Below are 23,592 nucleotides of genomic sequence, written 5' to 3'. Positions count from 1 at the left end.
CTGTCCGGCCCCAGCCATGGAGGGCATGGACGTGGACCTGGACCCTGAGCTGATGCAGAAGTTCAGCTGCTTGGGCACCACCGACAAGGACGTGCTCATCTCTGAGTTCCAGCGGCTGCTCGGCTTCCAGCTCAACCCGGCCGGCTGCGCCTTCTTCCTGGACATGACCAACTGGTGAGCCGGCCCCATCGCGCCAGCACTGGGGCCCGCGGGGAAGGGAAGGGACACCGAGCCCGGCGGCAGGGCGGGCCGGGCGGGCTCTGAGGGGCACCCTCTTCCTGGGGCGTGGAGGGAGTGTGGGAGAGCCTCAGGAGCATGGGAGAAATTTGGGGGCTGAGCAAGACTAGAGAGGACGTACGAGGGGAGTGAGGGGCTACGAGTGCAGGAGTGGTGGAAGGGAGACTGGGGAGTGGTTCCTGAGGGTCTGCGGAGAATTAGGGGCCGAAGAACACGGGAAGAGGGGAAAGACTTAAGTATCGAGACCCTGGGGGTGGACCTGGGAGCCGGAGGACTGTGATGTTGGTGAAGAGTAAACAGCACAGGAAATCTGAATTTGGGGAGTGGGGGGAAAAGCTTGGGGTATGGAATTAGGGTCGTGAAAGGGGTGAGGGGAAACTCCGGGGGAGAATTAGGTGTTATGGAAGAACCTGGGGCACTGGAGAGACTTGGGAGTTAGGAGATAAGAACAGATACTGTGCGTGCGTCTGTATGTGTACTGTGTGTGTGTGTGTGTGTGTGTGTGTGTGTGTGTGTGTGTGTGTGTTTCTCCATTCGAGGATGGATAGGGAAAAAGGAAAGAGATTTTGGGGAAGGACAAGTGAGTGCGTAAAGAGAGCTGACTTTTCGAAGAGTTGTGCCAGGGAGGAGTGGGATCTGCTAGTAGATCTACCAACGGAGGACCGGGAGTGCTAGACTTGGGGCAGGGTCTGGGAAAGCTTCAGGAAAAGCTAAGGGAAGATTATCCTGGAGGAGGGAACTTTCTGAGAGGACTGGAGCCCTGGCCTCCAGAGTGGAGGGGGACTTATCTGAAATACAATTGGGTTGTTTGGGGATATGGAGAACTTGGCTTAGGAAAACTAGGAACTAGTTTTTTTTGGCTTGGAGTCTCCTTGTAGAATTGGGGCAGAAGACCGTGGCGCTTAGACCAAAGGAGTGTTTCTTGGCTTTGGATGTAGCACTTGCTATTTTTGATAAGCAGGGCTGCTTCTTGTTCTCTGAGGAGGGGTTCTTGAGTTCACTGAGGGTGAGTGGTAGAGACCATTAGACTTCTTTTGAAAAGGTTTCAGGTGAAACAACTCATTTTTCTTTGGTCAGAAAGCCATGGGATGAGTGCCCTTTGCTCTCTGTGTTTGGGCACTCAGTCCCCTGACGTGTGGAATCTTGTTTCTCTTGGCATCACTTATATACAACGAGCTTCCCCTTTATTCCATGTCCACTGAATGCCTCAGGCAATGCCAGAAAAAAAGAGTCTGTAAGCTTAGTCTTTATCCCATTTCTCGTCTAGTCCTGCCTGGAATGATGCTCATCTTACTTGTAGCTATAGTCACACCAAAAATGATGTGTGAATTTTTTTTCTGTGTAGCATCATTGGTGTGCCTTACTATTTTATCTTTAAACCTGACTGTTATAGCAAGAGTGGGATTGCATTTCCAGATGTTTAGAAAACTTTGAGGCGTTGAATGTAGGAGAAGGTCTTTATAATTAAAGAAGCATTTTTGATCCCCACTTATATCTTTTATGTCTGGGAAGAGAGGAACTACAGCCTACAGTAGTTTTGTGAACATCAGCCTATGGTGTTTAAATAGTCCTTGATAGGAGTTATTGAAAACCCTGAGAATGGGTATTACACTAGTGAAATTTAGAAGTAAAGCTCTATTTTGACGAGGGTTGTTCTGTTGCCTGCCAGCTTCCCACCCCCAGCTCTTTTTCTTCCTTGTTTACACTAGTTCAGCATAGGAAACTTGGCGTATTGTTGCTGCCAGTTTGGTAGGGGAGGATCATTATTTCTCCCCACCCCCTTGTGAGTCGTACCATTTAAACCCTGCCCTAATAAGTTCTTAGTTCTTTACAATCGGTATTTATTAGGATAATTATTGTGGTTACAAAACCAGTGTAATGAATTTTATGTGTTTGAGTTGTGTGTATTTAACTTCTAAGATTGTTTGTTTTTAGGTTTTGTGAAAGGTGAGGCCCAATGTGGGTAAGAAAAAAATAACTTGAAAATTATAATTGCGCTATAAAATTTTTTTGAATTTTTTTTGTAAAAAATAATTAAGCTCAATGGCAGAGAGTAGTATGTATTCTAATGAGGGAGCATCTCTGTATGAAACAAAGTGGGATACATCTCTGAGCAAGGTCGTGAGCCATTAAAAGATGTATTCAGATTTTAAAGCCGTTAGAAGTTAGTAGCTTCTTAGGAATGCAGGCAATTAAGTGGTAACTCAGCTTTAAGCCACCTTATTTTCTGCATGTAGAAGTCATATTCTTGGTCTTTTATTATAAAAGGAAAAATTATTTGAACTGAAGGAAGTAAGGTTTACTGTTCTTTCTAATGAAAGCAGTTACCTCCAGTATTGTATTTTGATTTCTCTTTTGACCTGGTTAAGTTCATCGTTAGGTTTTTGTTTTAAACAAATACTCATCTCAATTAATACAATCTAGTTAAAATAAATACAGTCATGTGTATTTATTGGTCAAGTATTGCATACTTGGTCAAAACATTTGTGGGTGTTGCTTAAGAAATATATAGCCTAGGAATATATTGTTTTAAATGTCATTTGTCGTCTAACTTTGTTGAGATCATCCTAGTACAGGTTGACAAAATCTCTCAAATGGCTGTGATTAACCTGTTGACTGTGACTTAAGTGCCTGCTCTGGGTTGTAATAAATGACTACCATTCAGTTGTTTGATGACTGTTAGAAAATACTGTGGTAAAGTAAAAGCCATTATTTTAAAACGAAGGCGATAAGTTTTCTAAAGTGGAACTCAAGTTGGAAAGACTTTGCTTTTATTTTCAAAAGTAAGTATTTTTTGTTGTCAGTTACAACTTTTTAAGAAGCTGTTAAAAAACTAAGTTGAATATTTTGGCCTTGTCAATTACCTACCCTCTAAAAGATTCCCTCTTTACCCCGCCCCCAGTCTTTAGTTCATTGTGCATTTTGTAGATATTTCTAGTTTTTAATTTGGAATGAAGTGTGTTTCAGCTTAAGCATTTTTTTAGTGTTTATACCTGAGTTGGCAGCCATGCTGCTGGGATTGGTAGAACCACCTCTTAACAAAAGTAGTCAATTTTCAGTTCCTCAGTGAGTACAGAAAATGAGTAAGTGGTGTGATGAAAAAAAACCCAGTATGCTAAGCGAACTGAAATGATTTGTAGATTCGTATAACTTTCTGTAGGTGGAATGTCTTGCAGAGACTCACTATTGGACAGTGAGTTTAGAACCTGGAATTCTAAAACTGGAAGTTGGTTTAAGAGATTCTCTAGTTCATTCCAGTTTTTCCTGAAGAATTGCATATAATCTTTCCAAGACAGTTTATTCTTGCATCCCTGAGGGCAGAGATTTGCATACCTTATTATAGTGTGTAATTACTTTTCTAGTTAGAATTATGTCAAAACTAAATCTCACTACAGTTTAAACTTTTTCATTGCTTATACCATCCTTGGAAATGGAGAATATCTAATAAATATCTTCCTTGAGAGGTAAGAAAGTTTTTCTTAATTCAAATCACTAGAATTTTTTTCACTACTTATAATTTAAACACATTCAGTTTAATGGTTTCTCATCCTTTAATATAGTCTAATAGATTTATCTTTTTTCCCAGGGGAAACTGACATGATTCACAGGAGAATTTACATATGGTTTTTAGGAAATTTAACAAAACATATAGCATTTTAACCAGTTTTAAATGTACAGTTTAGTGTTACATAAGATTTTAAATTCTTATATGGTCCTCAAACTCACTTGTCTCTTATAGTTTTACAGTGAGTTGTTCTTTAGCATTTATGACAAGAGGCAAATAATACTTTTAGATTTTATTTTTTAACACTTCTAGATTTTTAGAGAACATTAACTTAGGAGTTAGTACTGGCCTTATTTCTCAGTATAAGTATAAATAAAATATAGTTGACTAGCATATAGACAGAGTTGACTATTTATTTGGCTACCTCTTTGCAGTTGTGGTTTTGCAAGATTTTTGCTTACCTCTAGCAATCTTCAGGAAGTAATGTATATTTTTTGGAACATTACATGCGCCCACAGTGGATGGAACAGATGTTTTCTAGAAAAGCAATTCAGAAAAAACATTTTTGTGTAGCCATGTCCTGCTAACTTTGTCAGTATTATTAGAGGCACCCTATTGGATAAAATAAAGGTATAACATATAATGAAGCGAAATCAGAATCTAGGTGTGAAAATCAGTTGTAACTCTTATTTCATAGTACCTTGCCTGCCTGGTCTTATTTTTTCAGTCACCCACATGGTAAATGAATTTCTGATCCACTCTCTGGTTTATGTGTATGACTCTAGGAAAAGTCTGGCAGCCAGACTTTTGTAACATAAATCATGATATTAGTACTAGGTTCCTTGAAAAAAATGTATGCCAAGCAGTAGTTTTAGGAAGAAGGTAGGGAAGGATTGCATAACACTCTATGATAGAGTGTTGTATAGTCTATAACATTTTAAAGAAGGTTGAGAGTTCTTTGGGTATTCTTCTCCACTTTTTTCTATCTTTTTTGAGTGGCACATATAGGTTTGAGATTCTGGGTGTAAAAAAAAAGTTTATAAATAGAGCATCCAGATTCATTTTAGTTTTGAAAGGAGCACAGTAAAAAGTCTGTTCTCCTGCAGGAAGTCTTTACAAACAGTATTGCTGTGGGACTTGTATTTCTGATCACAGATGAAGTGAAAACTAAACTCCTTTATAGCTAGGGTGGGTGGAGATGGTTTCTTCAACATTTCTTATCTTCCCACTCTTTCCACACACAAGTTGTGTAGCACATAACAACAGAAACTATCAACCAGACAGCATTTCAATAAATGTATTTTGGGTTGCAGATAGTGTAACACAAAAGCAGAAAACAGCGTGTATTATACTTTGTGCTCTGATAGGAAAAGAATACGCCTGAAATGATCAGAGAAAAGTTTCCGGATAATGAGGAAACATTTGTATGTCATTACTGAATTAGCTGAATTTCAGAACGGGTAGGAATGGACTGAGTCAGAACCAATGGTTCTCAAAGATGGATTGACTGGTACGGGCAAGTTGCTTCTTAGAAGTTTTGAAATGATTAGAGGATTTGAACTGATGGAAAAGTAGTTTAATGTAGGTAGAGGATGTTTCCTGAGTGAAACCAGGAAGGAGCAAGTGGAACAGAACCATCTAGACTATTGGCTTGGCTATAAAGTGGCTAATGGGATCAGGAGTAACAAGACATGGAGCTTATTTTTATTTTTGGCATGGAATATTGCTGATTTTTAAAAAATTGAGATGAAATTGACATAAATTTAAACCATGAGAAAGTGAACAATTCAAGGGCATTTAGTGTATTCCCAGTGTTGTTCAACTGCCATATATATTGAGCTGAAACATTTTCATCACCCCATAGGGAAACCCTGCACCTGTTAAGCAGTTGCTTCTCATTCCCTAGAAACCCAAGCCCTGGCAACCACCCAGGTCCATTTTCTCCCCCTTGCCTTTGACAACTACCAGTCTGAGTTCTTTTTCTATGGATTTACCTATTCTGGATATTTCATATAAATGGAGTCATACAGTGTTTGTCCATTTGTGTCTAGTGTCTTTCAGGTTTCATCCATGTTGTATAGCATGTATCAGTACATCATTCCTTTTTATGGTTGAATAATGTTTCAACAAAGTATGTGTATACCACAATGTATACATTCATCTGTTGATGGACATTTAAGTGTTTCCAACTTCTGGCTATTGTGAATAGTGCTGCTATGAAAATGTGTGTACATGTATTTGTTTGAGTACCAGTTTTTACTTTTTTGGTTATATACCTAGGAGTTGAATGGGTAATTTTTCCAGGAACCACCAAACTGTTTTCCACAGCAGCTGGGTTATTTTATCATCTTCCTAGCAATGAACAAGGGTCTGTCCCGGGTTCTCCATACCTTGCAACCACTTGTTATTTTCCTTGTTTTAATTATAGCCATTCTTATGGGTATGAAGTGGCACCTCATTGTGATTTTGATTTGTCTTTCTGTAATTACTAACGATATTGAATGTCTTTATATACTTCTTGGTCGGTGCATATTTTCATGGAGAAGTATTTATTCAAGTACTTTAACTTTTTTTTTTTAAGTTGGATTGTCTTGTTCATTTGTAAGAGTTTTTATATATTCTGGGTACTAGACCCTTATCAGATATGTAATTTGCAAATATTATCTCCTGTCCTATAGGTTGTCTTTTTATTTTCTTATTTTTTTGATAATGTTCTTCACTGCAGAGGTTTTTATTTTGATCAGGTTCAGCTTATCTAATTTTTTTTGTTGTTGTTGTGCTTTTGGTGTTATATCTAATAATCCAAGGTCATGAAGATTTAGCTGTATGTTTTCTTCTAAGAGTTTCATGGTTTCACTTCTTAAATTTAGGCCACTGATCTGTTTTGAGTTAATTTTTGCATGTGGTATAAGGTAGGAGTCCATCTTAATCCTGTGGAGCTTAATATTGATCATGTCATATGCTCTGGGACTGGCTTTGCATTGACTGCATTAAATATATCCTTTATTTGTATTAAATGTTTATTTTCTTCAGCTAAACCTAAAAATTGGGTCAGGAAAGTTCAAAAGGTTTTCTAATGGGGGAAAATGTTAGGGATGTTCTATTAGGAACCAAAATTAAATGTGTATTTTTTTATTTTTGAGAGAGCATAATGAGGGGAGGTGCAGAGAAAGTGAGGGAGAAAGAGAATCCCAAGCAGGTTCTGCACTGTCAGCACAGACCCTGACATGGGGCTTGATCCACCAACTGGGAGATCATGACCTGAGCCCACAATAAGAGTCAGATGCCTAACTGACTGAGCTACCCAGGTGCCCCTAATTGTGTATTTAAAAGGTCAGTTTATCCTTTTCCCCATCTAACAGCCATTCTCTGATGTTTCCCTGTTAATAGCTCCATTGGTCTCCCAGACATTAGGCTTGAACTGAGTTCTCGCCAATGTCCTCTCTTTCCTGGACACCTCAAGTAAATTGTCAGACTCCATTTGTCTCCACTCTACAGTGCACTTCTCAACTCTTTTTTTCCATTCCCTGTGCCACCACCTTAACAGGAATGCTCTCCAAATTTTTTTTGATGTTTTTCTACATCTGGCTCTCTTCATTCCAGTCCATTTTGTGGACATACCACTACCACCAGATCAATCTTTCTAAATCATAGCTTTGATCTAGACCATTTTTTTTCTCAGAAACTTTTAATAATGCTCTTGTTGTGTACCACATAAACAACAGAGCTCTGGCTTGACATTCAGGGCCCTCCTTAGATTCGTCCTGGTTTATCTACCTCTACCTTTCCTGCGTACCTTTATGCTGGATATCTTGCTTCTCTCTGCTGCATACAAACTGGTCTGCTGCTCATTTCCTACACATACTTTTTGCTTTCTCAATTTTAAACTTTTTTTTCTACCTAGAATGTTGTTCTTCCCTTTTCTTATGCCTCATGAAATCCTATTGTTTTTTTGAAATTGGGACACTAATCATTGTCTTTTGAACTCCAGTCTTGCTTTATTGTTAACATTGATCCCATACAATACATACCCTGTAGAGGAAGATACACCCTAACAGCCTTTGGTTCTCCCTAAACATCGGATGCAGAAAGGTGTGAGGGTAGATGGAGTAAAGACTTCATTTTTATGGAGACCTTGAGGTCCAGTGATGTTAGGAGAAACAAGTCCTGTAATCTAAGTTCATTTTCAAGCTTTTTTGTAGATTTACTTTGCCGTGATATGTAAATGTTGTTAATATATGTTTCATGAAAGAAATTAAAATTTAAGTAACAGCAAGAATATTGTTTCTGGAAGCAGTTGAGCCCTCTAAAGATTGGCCCCATCTTGGGGTGCCTCAGGGATCAGTCAGTTAAATGTCTGACTTCAGCTCAGGTCATGATCTTGTGGTTTGTGAGTTTGAGCCCTGGTTTGGGCTCTGTGCTGACAACTGGAAGCCTGGAGCCTGCTTCAGATTCTGTGTCTCCCTCTTTCTGTCTGCCCCTCCCCCACCCACACTCTGACTCTTTCTCAAAGATAAATAAACATTAAAAAAGATCTCAAGGGGTGCCTGGGTGGCTCAGTTGGTTAAGTGTCTGACTTCAGCTCAGGTCATGATCTCACGGTTCATGGGTTCGAGCCCCGCATCAGGCTTTGTGCTGACTGCTAGTTCGGAGCCTGGAGCCTGTGTTCAGATTCTCTCTCTCTGTCTCTCTCTCTCTCTCTCTCTCTCTCTCTGTCTCTGACCCTCCCCTACTCGCTCTCTCTATCAAAAATAAATAAAACATTAAAAAAAATTTTTTTTAATTTCAGATTAATTTTAAAACATTGTATGGACCAAATGAAGCTCATCTTCTATAGGTAGGATATATTCCTTGGGCCACTAATTTGCAATCTCTGGACTAAAAATGAGAAGCAACAATCCTTTCTCTTTTCTGGATATAGACACTACTATTTCTTCTGTACCTTTTAGGAAATTTCCATGCCTCTACGATTTTGCATGCATACACACACACACACACACACACACACACACACACATACTTAGAGAGTTTTCCGTGTGTGTGTATGTGTGTGTGTGTGTGAATTTTTTAAACAGCAGTGGTTGCAATTTGAATAATTGTTCTTCCTATCCAGAGTAGTGGAAACCACAGCCCTTGTACTGAAGTAGTTGTTAAGGTACTTGGATAGGATGATCAAAGAGATCTATACTTTTCTAAATAATAGTGTAGTAGTAGATTTTATCTCTTCAGATTTGATCTCTTCAAATACAGAATTTTTTCACCCTATTGAGCAACAGATTCTTATCCAGTATTATTAAACCTCTGTTTTGCTGTGTTAAGAGCAAAATATGTTAAGTAAACTAGTGAATTCATATGAATTTGTTTATGAGATATTTTTTAAAATTTGTAATGTTTATTTAGTTTTGATAGAGGGAGAGACAGAACATGAGTGGAGGTGAGGCAGAGAGAGAGGGAGACACAGAATCTGAAGCAGGCTCCAGGCTCTGAACTGGCAGCACAGAGCCCAATGTGGGGCTTGACCTCACGAACTGGGAGATCATGACCTGAGGTGAAGTCAGCCGCCCATGTGACTGAGCCACCCATGCTCCCCATAAGTTATGGGGATATTTTATGAGATATTTTCAGAGAACACATTTTATAAGGTTTTTAAAAATTTATTTTGAGAGAGAAAGGGAGAGAGAATCTCAAGTAGGCTTCACACCATCAATGTGGCACCTGATGTGGGGCTTGAACTCATGGTACTATGAGATCGTGACCTGAGCTGAAAGCAAGAGTTGGATGCTTAAGTGACGGAGCCACCCAGGTGCCCCATATGTTAAACTTTTTAGGGACCCAAAACACAAGACTGAAACTTACTGAAGAGGTTTAACTCTTACTGAATCACCTTGTGCAGATGAAACTAATACGTATGTTTCACTTGTGAGGGTAACGAATTTTGTGAGTAGTTTTCTAATTTGCCAAAGTTAATGTATGTCTTTGGAGGGGAGCAGTTTATTCCATGTATGGAACTCAGCCCCACTGAATTAACTACTGGATTTTACAAGCCTCACTGTAAAAAATGAACAGTTGTGTTTTCTTGTGTGTGAGCCTTGGCTCTGTGAAGTATTTCCAAGGGCTCACACTTGAATTATTGTGCTTGAGGGCAGTGGTTCACAGCCTGCTACGGAGCAGCAGCCTACTATTCGATTGATTAAATGATATACAGTCTGCTTCTAAAATGCTTTCTGGTCAGGATTTATTTTCTAAACTAAATTTTGCTTTTTAACTAAAAAAAAAACTTTGATAATGGGCTTTGGGACAGTAGAAATCACTGGCTTAGGGATGGGGTTTTGCTTATAGCTATATAACTTGGAACCAACTGTATATAAAATTTTTTAAATTTAAAAATAGTAATTATTTTATTATGATATAAAATTTTATTATGGCGTAAGTCATTGCAGATAAGCTATAGAAAGTGCCAATAAGCAAAAAGAAAACAAAAAGAAGTCATATTTAGAGGAGGCAGAGAGAGACAATTTTAACCCTTTCATCTGTATTTTTCTAGTATATACGATAGCATGTGTATGTGTGCGTGCCTGTGTTTGCTTTACGAACGTATCTACTGTATTCCAGGTACTGTTTCAAGTGATTGTTTACTATATGATTTAATGCTCACAATGATTTTAGGAAATACTGTTGTTCTCATTTTACAGAAAAGGGAAAGAGGCTCAGTAAAGTTAACTCGTGTAAAGTTACATGGGTAATAAGTGGTAGAAATAGAATTCAGATGTAAGTAGTCTGGGATCAGAGTCTGCGCTCCTCCTGATTATCGTGTTTTATACACTTTGTGGGTTTCTAGGGCTGCCATAACAAATTACCACAAACTGGGTGGCTTAAAACAAAAAGTTACTCTTACAGTTCTGGAGGCTAGAAGTTGAAATCAAAGCATCGGCAGAGCTCTGCTCCCTCTGGAGGTTCCTAGAGAAGAATCCTGCCTTCACACTTTTTAGCTCTTGATGGCTCCCTTCTGATGGCATTTCTTGGTGTTCCTTGGCTTGTAGCTGCATCACTCCAACCTCTGCCTCCATAGTCACACAGCCTTCTTCCTCGTATGTGTCTCCAGATTTCCCCCCTCCCCAGAAGGACGCCAGGCAGTTGGATTTAGGGTCGAACCTAATCTGACCTCATCTGAACTAATTACATCTGCAAAGACTATGTCCAAATAAGATCACATTCTGAGGTTCTGGGTAGATGTGAATTTTGGTGGCTACTCTTAAACCACTACAAACACAATTTGTAATCTTGTTTTCACTTAAAATCTCTGATCATTATTATGCATTTTTAATAAAATGATTCTACACTTTTAAAGGCTTCATGGTGTTAAGTGGTTGTAGAATAATGCTTTTTTGTTGGATATCAAGGTTATTTTTAATGTTTTGTCACTATAAACTCAGTATTGAATATCCTTGTAGGTAACTCTTCGCTCGTGTCCTTAATTATTTCCTTAGAAGTTTTTCTTAGAATTAGATTGCTGGGCTAAAGATAAACATGGTTTTTAGTGCTCTTAATATTTAATTGCCAAATTGTCTCACTCATAAAGGTCAGGCTAATTTATATTTCCACCAGTTACTGCATGAATAACTGTTCCTTTAATACCTCATCAGTGCAGCATATTACAATTAAAAATGAGGGTTTCTTTGGTCAGTTTGTTAGATAAAAAGTGTGATCTTGTTTTAATTTGTATTTTGTCATTTCTGATGAGTATTTTTATGTCCTAAATGTCCATTGTATTTCTTTTATGAATTGGCTGAAAATGTTATTTGTCCATTTTTTTAATAAGGAAGTTTGCCTTTTTTGGGAAGTGGAGTTTTTTTTCCTGACTGTAAAAGTAGTAACACTGAATATAAAAATCAGCACGTTTAGAAATGTTGAAGGAGACATACTGCTTTATAGCCTGCTTTTTCACAAGACATAGATATCTTTCCATGTCTGTTTTTCATGGCTGCTAGTGTTCCTTTACTCGATATTCTGTAATTTAGTTAAGAAGCCATTTATTGATTTTTGTTGCTTTTTTCTATGAGAAATATCTTTTCATATTTGCCTAATTATTTTCTTTTCTCTTAGTGTTTTAAAAAAAAAAACTGTGACATATGGCCCATGTATTTATTTTGGAGAAATTCTTAGAAGTGGGATTGCCAGGTCAAAGGTATGCCCTTTTGAAGGTTTGTGAATATTGCCAGATTGCCTCCATGAAGGATGTAACAATTAATCATCTGAACAGCTAGGCATTAGAAAGCTTGCTTTCTGGAATGATGATTTTTAATTTATGCTGACTAGATTTATCTGATAGATAAATGTTTGTTGATTTAGTTTGCATTTCTTTGCTGGTGAAATCTTAAGTTTTATGTGTGTGTGTGTTGGCTCTTTGTTTTATAGACATACATTTTTATTTTGGAAAAAAAAGTTCTAATGAATCCTGTGTACCCATCATCCTGATTTCAGTCATTATTTTTTCATCTTTTTTTTGTCTCACTGAAGAGCAGTATTTTTTTATAGTTTTATTTTAGTTTTTTTACATTTATTTTGTTATGAGAGACAGAAAGACTGACAGTTCGAGCTGGGGAGGGTCAGAGAGAGAGGGAGATATAGAATCTGAAGCAGGCTCCAGGCTCTGAGCTAGCTGTCAGCACTGAGCCCGACGCCGGGCTCGAACCCATGAACTGTGAGATGATGACCCGAGCTGAAGCCGAACGCTTAACCGACTGAACCACCCAGGCATCCCTAGAACAGTATTTTAAAAGCAGATTTCAGCTATATGGTGGCTACTTGTTTTGGTGTTTAAATATAATAAATTTATTAAAATACAATTTACACATTCTAAAATTCACCTATTTTAACTATACAATTCAATGATTTTTGTAAATTTATAGGTTTGTATAACCTTCATCAAAAGCTAGTTTTAGAGCATTTCTGTCACTCCAGTAAGATTTATGCCAATTTGAGGGGCATCTGGGTGGCTCAGTTGATTATACATTCGACTTGGGCCCCGGTCATGATCTCATAGTTCGTGAATTTGAGCCCTGTATTGGGGTCTGTGCTGACAGCTCGGAGTGTGGAGCCTGCTTCAGATTCGTCTCCCTCTCTCTCTGCCCCTCCCCGATTCACACTTGGTCTCTCTCTGTTAAAAAATAACTAAACATTTAAAAAAAAGATTTATGTCAGTTTGTGGTCCATCATCCCCAGTGCCAGGCAACCACCATTCTGACTTCTGTCTCTTCTAATTTGCCTTTTCTGTGTATTTCATGTGAATGTGAACATGAAAGTATGTGGCCTTTGTGGCTGGCTTCTTTTCCTTACTAGCATAATGTTTTCAGGGTTTATCCACATTGCAACATGGATCATTAATAGAAGTTCATCCTATTTTATATTACTGCTGAATATTCTGCATACATTAAAAAATAATCATTGTTACTAAAAAATCATCATTCAAACAGTACCAAAGATTTTTCAGTGAAAGGTATGTCTTTTTTTGATTCTAGATTTTGTGTCTCTTCCTAGAGACAGTACCTGTTATCGGTCTCTTGTGTACCTTTCCAGATGTTATTCTACTTAGCTTTAATACCTATAAAGGTCTTCGCTTTTTGGCATCTTTGTCAGTTTTTAAAAGCTTATTTATTTATTTTTGAGAAAGAATCCCAGGCAGGCTCTGCATAGTCAGCATAGAGCCTGATGTAGGGCTCAATATCATGAACCCTGAGATCATGACCTGAACTGAAATCAAGAGTTGGACACTTAACTGATTGAGCCACCCAGGTGCCCCCTCCATCTTTGTCATTTTAAAAATTGATATTTGTAAGTTAGATCTTGGACATGATTTTCCAGTTTCCTGTTTGTGTTTTAACTTCTTAAAATTTTATTTAGATATATAATTATAAAATGAGTATGTGTTTCTTATGAAAAGTTTAAATAGCACATAAATCCCTATGTTTCTTTCCCTCAACTTATTCTGCAGAAGTAGCCATTAGTTTATTTTTTCAGAGATACTGTGTTCCTTTGTAGGCCTGTATTTGATCAGAGTGGTCAGAGTCCAAATATATGCTAAAAAAGTTATTGCTATACTTTGCTCCATTCTACATGCAGATTTAAATCCCTCCTCTTAACAGTTTTTTTTAAAAGAACTGTCTCCTATATAGATATTTATTTTTTTATGTTTTTTATTTATTTTTGAGAGACAGAGAGAGCGAGCAGAGAAGGGTCAGAGAAAGAGGGAGACACAGAATCTGAAGCAGGCTCCAGGCTCTGAGCTAGCTGTCAGCAGAGCCTGACAGAGAGCTCGAACCCACGAACTGTGAGATCATGACCTGAGCCAAAGTCAGACGCTTAACTGACTGAGCTACCCAGGCACCCCTCCAATATAGATATTTAAGAGTCGCTGAAAGTTGTTCCTGATAGATGTCTTTAGGTCTTAAATGTTAGATCTTGTTGAGAAATTTTGTCTTCCACAGTACCTCAAAACAAATTTTGATATATTGTTAAGTATGGACTTTAGGCCAGGTCATTTCAGATCCATCATCTACTTCAGTTGTCAAGAATTTTTCTGAGAGCATGATCTGTAGGTGTACCATCTCTTGTAGAGAAGTCTTCTCTCCTCCCCTACACTTGAAAATGTGCACACACACATATAAATGGAACCAGGGTATATGTATTGTATATAGTAGATATACATTAGCTTATTTAACTTCACAGTATGCTGTGGACATCATTTTTTTAATGGGTGCATGGTATTCTATTGTGGCTGACTATATTTAATTTAAGTATTTCCTTCTTGATGGACAGCTAGTTTCTAGGTAGTATTTGCTTTTATAAAGCTGCTGTGGTACAGGTATCTTTACATACTTGTGCATACAGTTTTAGAAGTGGAATTGCTGGGGCTGGGTGTATGGGCAGTTTAAATTTTGATAGGTAATATCAAATTCACTCCAAAAATATTGTAACAATTTTCATTTTTACTATCCTTGCAGAATAGTCCTTGTTTTGCCACACTTCTATTAGCCTAGGAACGATCTTTGTCTTTACATTGTTGCTGGTTAGTAGGTTAAAATGTATTCATTTTCATTTGTATTGCTTTAATTATGAATGAGGTAGGACATCTTTCCATATCTTTATTGGCTATTTGTATTTTCCTTTAGTTTTATTGAGGCCATTTGTACTTTTCTATGACTTGTTTGTGTTTTCTTCTCTGTCTTAATTGGATTGTTATTCTTTCTCTCATTAACTTGTTTGAGTTGTTTGTATATTAAGGAAATGAGCTTCTTATTAAACACTTGCCTTTCCTCCAGTTTTTTTTTAACTTGGCTTATAATGGTTTTTGTTTTTTGTTTTTTTTACTCTGTGGCACTTTCTTTGTGTATTTTTATGAAATTGAATCAGGCAATCTTCTTTTTTTTTGTTTCTGCTTTTGGTTTCATGTTATAAATTTTTTCCCACATAATTGTTACATAATTATTATTTATCTCTGTTTTCTTTATGATTGCGTGATTTACATATAGATCTTTTATATAGTTGAAATGTATTTGGCAGTGTGGTGGGAGGTTGATATCCTAACTTCATGTTTTTCAAGTGATTAGTTGGTTTTCCTTTTTTTTTTTTTAGAAATTCATATTTCCCCCCAAAGATACATGATAAAGGTAGCATGTATCAAATGCTTTATCATGTATCAAATGCTTATATATATATATATACATATATACACACATATATATATTCATACACATACACACACACACACACACACACACACATACTTGGGCTTGTTTTTGTCCTTTTTCCTCTGTTTATGTCCAGTTTTCTAGGGTTGAATAAGAGTTTTAAGGTTTGCTTAAAATATTTTTAAAGGCAGGTATATCTTCTTATAATTTTTCAATTCATCCAAGTTATGAATGCACATGGTTTCCAAGAGTAAAGTAAATTTCTACAGGCTTGTTAAAAGAACCAGGAATTCCAGACCCGCTTTTCCTTCTTTCAATTCCTGGAAGCAGTATTTTTCCATTCTTTCAACTGATTTTGAGATTTTTGTCTCTCTATTGATTTTTTTTCAGTTTTAACCATTACCTGTTTATTTCCCACAGGGAGATGAGGATTTCATTCTTTGATAGCTAGTGTGGTGGTAAAGAGCAAAGTTCAGAGTTTCTGCTATGTACTATCTGTGTGACCTTTGACAAGTTATTTCCCTCTCTGTGACTTGGTTTCCTTGTATATAAAAACAATATCCTTTTTTATCTGAAGATAAATTAATAAGTGTAAAGATTTAGAGCTTGGGCCTAGCGTATGGTAGTTCTTAGTTTCACTTCCCCTGTATCCCATTCTCCCATTTAGTATTTACAATTTGGATAAGCCAGTTTTCATTGTCTATGTTGTTTCAACTGTTTAAATGCTTATGGACACTTGAGCTTTTAGTGAACTTAGATTCATTTTCATTTTCTGTACACTTTTGCTGCCCCAAGGGTAATAACTGTAGACTTTTGGTTTGTTCAGTCTCTTAGATATTCTTTTCCTAAGTTATTCTTGAAGGCATGACCAACTATGAATCTCTTCTTCATAGGTTCAGACAGTGTTCTATCAGTTTTACCTTTTTGAATAAGTTTCTTCCAGAGCATTTGACCTACTCTGATCTGTACTGGTTGAGCTCTGGGTGTGCTGCACAGTTCTTAACTCTGGGTACCCTGGGAATTTCTTTCACCCTCCTCCTACTCCCCACCCTTTGTTGGAAACCTTGTTTTTTGGACTCCATTTTTTAAAAAACTTCCTGAGAGTGCAGAGGAGATAAAATTTGAGACTTTTGTATTCTGAAACTATATTTTACTCTGATGCTTAGTCAATATCCAGGTTTGCTTAGATAACAGTTGGAAATATTTTTTTCTCAGAATTTTGAAGGCACTGCTCCTTTGTCTGCTGTTTCTCCATGGAAATATTGAAATGTGATGCTGTTCTGATACTTTGTTCTTTGTATGAATGCTGTCTTTTCCCTCTGGAATCTTTTGGTAACTTTGCTATGTCCTTGATGTTCTGAAGTTTGATGGGGATACATTTCAGCATGTATTTTCATACCTTGTCCTCAGCTTTGGGGAGCTCTTTCAGTCTGGAAACTGTCCTCTTTCTCTTGGAGGGTTTCTTACGTTAGCCCTTTGATTTCTTCTCCTTCATTTTCTGGGTTCTCTTTTTTTAGGTCTCCTGTTTCTCAGATACTGGACCTTCTGGTCTGGATTTCTGTCTTTCTCTTTTCATCTTTTGACATTTTTTTGCTCTGTTTTCTGGGAGATCTCAGTGTTGTTTTCTTCACGTTGTCGTTTCTGTTCACTTACTGTTTAGTCTTTTTCTGTCATATTCAATGCTTTACCTTAAGTATTTGGTGGTTCTTGGCTGTCTACTCCTATTTAAAAGTAGGATACAGAAAGTGGATTGGAAGCTGTGGACCTCACTGTAGTTTTTGTTAAGTGAGAACTTTAAAAAGCCCCACCCATTTCCTCCAGGGTGGGGCATTCACCAGGCCACTGTACAGTGTTTAGACAGATTTAACTGTTGGGTTTAGAAATGCATAACCTCTCCTGTTTTTTATCCATATCTTCGCCTTCACTTGTAGGGTAGCTGGTGCTGTTAATTCCTGAACCTTTTGGGAATCCTCATTTTAAGTCGGGTTGCTTCTCTACTTTTCCCCACTGCTGGCTGAGGAGGATTCAGCTTTCTCAGGTTGGCTAAGTCATTTACCCCTTGTTTGTCTACCTTCCAGACCCCGAAATGTTGCTTCCTCACTTGATCACTTTGTCCTCATGAATTTATGACTTTCCTCCACCATTTGTCTTAGTTTGTTTGGGTTGCTATAACAAAAATGCCATAGACCGTGCGGTTTATAAACACCAAAAATTTATTTCTCACCAGATCTAGAGTCTGGGAAATCACAGATCAAGGTGTCACCAGATTTAATGTTTAGTGAGGGCCTGATCCTGGTCCACACATCGCTGACTTTTCATTGTAACCCCACAAAGTTGAAGGGTGTCTTTTATAAGGACACTCTTCCCATTCATGAGGGCACCCCCTCATGACCTAATTATCTCTAAAAACTCTACCTCATAACACCATCACATTGGGGGTTAGGTTTCAACATGTGAATATTGGGGGACATAAACATTCAATCTATAGCATCATACCTGTATTTTATTTTTAATTTTAATTTAATTTAATTTTTAATTTTTTAACGTTAATTTATTTTTGAAAGAGAGCAACAGAGAATGAACAGGGGAGGTGCAGAGTGAGAGGGAGACACAGAATCAGAAGCAGGCTCCAGGCTCTGAGCTGTCATGTCAGCACAGAGCCCAGTGAGGGGCTTGGACTCGTGAACTGCAAGATCATGATCTGAGCTGAAGTCAGACACTCAACTGACTGAGCCACCCAGTCGTCCCTGCCTTTATTTATTTTTTAATGTTTATTTATTTTGAGAGAGAGCAAGCAAGCAGGGGAGGTGCAGAGAGAGGAAGAGAGAGAATCCCAGGCTGTCAGCGTGGAGCCTGATACAGGGCTCAAACCCACGAATGGTGAGGTCATGACCTGAGCAGAAACCAAGAGTCAGAAGCTTAACTGACTGAGCCACCCAGGCACCCTGCATACCTGTATTTTAGGAGGGTTTTTCGGGGAGGACTGATGCTTGCACATGCAATTTTTCATTGGAAACTGAAAGGAAGCATTGGATCTGCCTCTAAAGTTTTCTGTTTTGCCTTTTCATTCTTATTGTGATTTATATGATTGGGATATAAAATTTTAGCATGCCAATTGAATAATTGATCAATTGTAATGATGTTATATATATAGATAGCTTTCCTTTGTTGAAATGGAACTGTTTTACCTTAAGGATGAAGAACAAATTATAATTTGTTATCATGGACTATGAGCTTCCAGTTGGTTTTTATTTCCTTTTTTATACGTTTATTTCCTTTTTAAACTTTAATTATTGATCTTTTTCTCTTTAATTCCTAAATTTTTTACAATAAATAAATGCAATTAGGAAAAAATAACACATAAGTTGAGAAAAGTTGTTAATCAAATCCTTGGATAAAAATTGGCTCTAGAGTCCAGTGCTTTTTACCTCATTTAGGTAATCTGCAGTTACAAACTAAATTTGGGGTGTGTGTGTGTGTGTGTTGCAGAGTTCATTTTGATCTCCCAACTTTTTATTTTGGGGAATTTCAAAACTGTAGAAGAATTGAAAGACTAGCACAATGAATACCTGTATAATCACTATTCTGCCACATTTGTTGTATTTTTAAGAACCTTTACTGAAGTACAATTTACACAGCATAAATTATCCCATTAGAAGTGGATAGTTGAATGATTTTTAGTAAGTTTACAGAAGTGAGGAACCGTCCCTAGAATCCAGTTGTATAATATTTGATCATACAATAAAACTTCTTCTGCCTATTTACTGTTAATCCCCATTACCATGCCCCAACATCAGGCAACAATGGATCTTTTTTTATGTCTCTAAACAGTTGCCTTTTCTCACCTTTCATATTAGAATCATAATATATGGTCTTTGTATTTGGCTTTTCTTTAATTAGCATATTGTTGTGAAGCATTCATGTTTTTCATTTTTATATATTTTTAAGAATATTTATTTTGAGAGAGCCAGAGAGCGCTCAAAAGCAGGAGAGAGGCAGAGAGAGAGGGAGAAAGAGAGAGAGAGAATCCCAAGCAGGCTCTGCACTTGCCAACACAGAGCCTCATGTGGGATTTGAACTCAAACTGTGAAGATCATGACCTGAGCAGAAATCAAGAGTTGGTTGCTTAAGCTGAGCAACCCAGGTGCCCTATGTGTTTTAATTTCTTTTGCGTAGATACTTAGAAATGAATGGCCTTTTTTTAAGGTTTATTTATTTGGGGGCAGGGGAAGCACATGTGCAGGAGGGGTAGAGAGAGACAGGGAGAGAGAGAATCATAGGCAGACTTCATGCTGCCAGTGCAGAGTCCTGTGGCTCAAACTCCGAAATGGAACAGCATGACCTGAGTCAGAATCAAGAATCAGTTGCTTAACTGACCGAGCCCACCCACCCAGACATCCTTGGATTGCTATTTTGTATATAACTTCTTTTTACAAAGTAACTACCATTTTATATTTAACTCTTTTCCAAAGTAACTACCACTTAAATTCCCACTGGCAATACTCTGTATAGATATATAGATTTATATATTTTTACTTTAACCATTTGAGGTAAATTGCAGACAGGTTGGCATTTCAACCCTTAGCCCTTCAGCAAAGATCTTCTAAATACAATGACATCATCCTGTATTACTGCAATTTTATTGTCGCTCTCTAGGAATTTAGCATGGAAATAAAAGTATTGTCCTATTAATATACATTCCTTATTTAGATTTTCCAATTTGTTCCCCAAATGCTCTTTATAACTTTTTTTTAAATCCAGGATCTTCTCAAACATCTCATGTTATATTTGTCTTTTTACTTGCCTTCAATCTACAGCAAGTTTCACCCATCTTTGTCTTTTGGATGTTTTATGACATTGACATTTTTTGAGTCCAGCCCATTTGTCCTCTAGTGTGTTTTATTTTTTATTTAAAAAAATTTTTCTTTTAGTGTTTTATTTATTTTTGATACAGAGAGAAACAGAGCATGAGAGGGGGAGGGGCAGAGAGAGAAGGAGGCACAGAGTCCAAAACAGGCTCCAGGCTCTGAGCTAGCTGTCAGCACACAGCCTGATGCGGGGCTTGAACCCACGAACGTGAGATCTGACCTGAGCCGAAGTCGGAGGCTTAACCGACTGAGCCACCCAGGTGCCCCTCTAGTGTGTTTTATATTGTTGATTAGTCTGATTGTTTCCTCACAGTTAGGTTCAGGTCAAATGTTTTGTTGTTGTTGTTGGAGATAATACATGGATGATCCGATGTCTTCTGTTGTGTTACTTGTTAGTTTGTTCCATTATTATGCTAAATTTGAATATTTGGTTAGGATAGCATCTACCTCTTTTTTTCCTTTGTAATTAATAAGTAAGCCGTGAGAGACTGAGCATCTCCTTTTCCCCAACAATCTTTCTCCCAACTGTATTAGTATCCATTGATGATCCTTGCCCTGAGTTACTTACTGCCTGAGTGGTTTGCAAAAAGGTAATTTTCTAATTCTGTTGTTCCTTCTTCATTTATTGGCAGATCTTTTGTAAAGATATTGTTGATTATTAAGTGGAACTTACCAAGTTCAAGTCATGAAGGATTTTATGGGGAATGAAGATTTTTGGTTATTTATATATTTATGTATTTTTAGAGAAAGAGCATACATGAATGGGGGAGAGAGTCAGAAGGGAGGAATGAGAGTGTTAGGTAGGCTCCATGCTCAGCATGGACCCCAATGTGGGGCTCACTCCCATGACCTTGGGATCATGACCTGAACTGAAATCAAGATTTGGATGCTCAGGGCACCTGGGTGGCTCAGTTGGTTAAGCATCTGACTTCAGCTCAGGTCATTATCTCCCAGTTTTTGAGTTGAGTTTGAGCCCATATTGGGCTCTGTACTGACAGATTAGAGCCTGGAGACTGCTTCAGATTCTGTGTCTCCCTCTTTCCTTGGCCCTCCCTACTAATTCTCTCGCTCCTTCTCTCAAAAATGAATAAACATTGAAAAAGAATTTTAAAAACAGTCGGATGCTTAACCGACTGAGCCACCCAGGCACCGCATTGCTTAGTTTTTAGTGTATGTTAGTAGTGTGGAACTACGGCTTACCCTCAGCCACAGAGGATCCAAAGAAAAGGTACTAGAGACAAAAACCTTGACTTTTGTGAAACCTAAAATATATAAGCCCCTTCACTGTTTCCATTATTTTGGGGCGTTTGCTGCTCTTCTCTCTTTGAGAGACCACTCTTTTTAAGGAAGAATCAGCAAGAGCTATAGAAAAATTTTTCCTCAAATTTTTTTAGCTTTTCTTTGTAAACCAAATTGGATAGATTTTTTACCCTGTTTTCTTTTGGATGGATTTGTGATTTTTTTTTTGGTAGTAATCTAACTGGTGGTAAATATGCAGTGTCAGGTAAGTAGCTATTTTTAAAAAACGCCTTTTTTCCTACAATGTATAAAAATGCCATAGTTGGATAAGCTGTCTAGACTGAGTATTTGTCATTTGTAACTAGTTGTCCAGAACATGAAAACATTAACAGAGTATGTGAGATTGTTTGCAAGTGTCATAGAACTTTTAAAGGAAATAGTTTAAATGCTGTCTTCCATGTTTTTTCTCTCAGTGATTAGTTACCAAAAATGGCAGCAATCTGACATATTTATACTGTCCTTTTATTAGTGTATAGAAAAGGGGGTGGGGAGGACTTGTCATAAAATCTGCCTTCATTGTATTTCACCAAGTTCCATCTAATTTAGTTTTGTCTCCTAACTGTAAATTTGTAGCTTTTTAAAGACACCTATCGCATATGCACCAAAGAGTAGCCAAATATAACCATAGAATATTTGGAGATGGGTTGGCTGAAGAATGAGTGGAGTTGGCATTAATGCCATGTAGCATTATTTGGTAGTGATGATAAATTGCATTGGCTTTGTTTATCGTATTACATAGAACTTAGTCAAGGTTTATTTACCTTTTTGTTCTTATGGGAGAAAATAAGATTGATAACATAAGGGCTTTAGAATCTCTCTTAGATGTGTACCGTGGTATGTGTTTTTAGAAATGAGGTATACTGAGGTTTACTTTTTATTATCTCCAGAGATGGCATGGTTGGCATTGTTTTAGGGGAGATGAAACTGAAGAGGCTTTGAAGCTGTCTCTAGCATGCCATCAGGAAAGTGCAAAAATAAGACCCTTAGACAGCTACAGAGCACGTTAATCAGAGCGATGTATTTCTTTTCAAAGACCATGCATTCTTCTCTGTATTCGGAAACATTTGAGAATGGAGTATTTGTTTATAGTTTAGCTTTTAGGCACTTAGTCCTTTATTAAAAAAATATCCCCTTCCCCAAAGTTGCTAGTATTAGCTCTCTGACTAGGCTGCAGGATAAGATGCATGTGACCACTGCTGGCTTATTGTAAGTTTCCTGTTAGGTAAACATACTTTTGAAACCCATAATTATAGATTTACCTGATCATTTCGTAACTGCTACTTAAAATTATGTCCCAGAGAAAGTTTCATGAACAACAATAAACCGCAGATGTTTTGTTTATGAAGATAGTTTTTTGTCTGAATCACGTTTTCTGTTCGTCATTCTGGGACTTTTTGGGTATCATACATTTCATGTCTCCTCTGGACCGTTCTAGTTAGTATTTAAAAAAATTTCAGTTGGCACTGAACCTAGTGATTGTTTATTTTTTAGGAAATATTCATGACTGTTAAGTTGGGGGTAAGAAAAATGGGAGTTATTTCTAAATATGCATCTTTAATGGGTAATTGAGTTCTTAAAAGCAGAGTTATGATGAAGGAAATGACTCAGCACTTTTTAAATTGTGATCCTTCTTTAGTCTGCTTTCATATTTATAGTTTTTCCTTTTATGATAAATACTTTCAAATATATAGTAAAGTAGAATAGTATAACAAATAGACATTCATAGTTTTTTTGTGCTTTAGTAAATTACCACAGACTACTTATAAACCTAAGTAAAAAAAAAAAAACACCAGTTTATTATTTTACAGTTCTGGAGTTCAGAAATCCAAATGGGTCTGACTGGGCTAAAATAAAGGTGATTTCAGGGCTGTGCTTTTGCTAAAGAATCCATTTTTTGCCTTTTCTTGCTTCCAGGGACCACTTGCATTCCTTGGCTTCTGGCCTCATTTTTTCATCTTCTAAGTCAGTGACTCCTCAGGTGCTATCTCCTTGGTTC

The 23,592-nt window shown here is 37.4% G+C and overlaps 1 protein-coding gene across 2 annotated transcripts in view; it reads left to right on the top strand.

The window, feature by feature from the left end:
• The first annotated feature begins 6 nt into the window (after nt 1-6).
• Nucleotides 7-23,592, top strand: part of ILRUN (inflammation and lipid regulator with UBA-like and NBR1-like domains) — a 90,700-nt gene continuing 67,114 nt past the window's right edge. For both annotated transcript variants that reach the window (XM_029943362.1, XM_029943361.1), the window contains exon 1: nt 7-174. In XM_029943362.1, coding sequence (XP_029799222.1) covers nt 17-174 — 158 coding nt within the window. In that variant the 5' untranslated portion in view covers nt 7-16. The remainder of the gene's footprint in view (nt 175-23,592) is intronic.

Source organism: Suricata suricatta, chromosome 7, assembly GCF_006229205.1.
Source record: "Suricata suricatta isolate VVHF042 chromosome 7, meerkat_22Aug2017_6uvM2_HiC, whole genome shotgun sequence".
NCBI classification, from domain to species: domain Eukaryota; kingdom Metazoa; phylum Chordata; class Mammalia; order Carnivora; family Herpestidae; genus Suricata; species Suricata suricatta.
The sequence above is the reverse complement of the archived record's forward strand: the minus strand, read 5'-3'. Positions and strand labels throughout refer to the sequence as shown.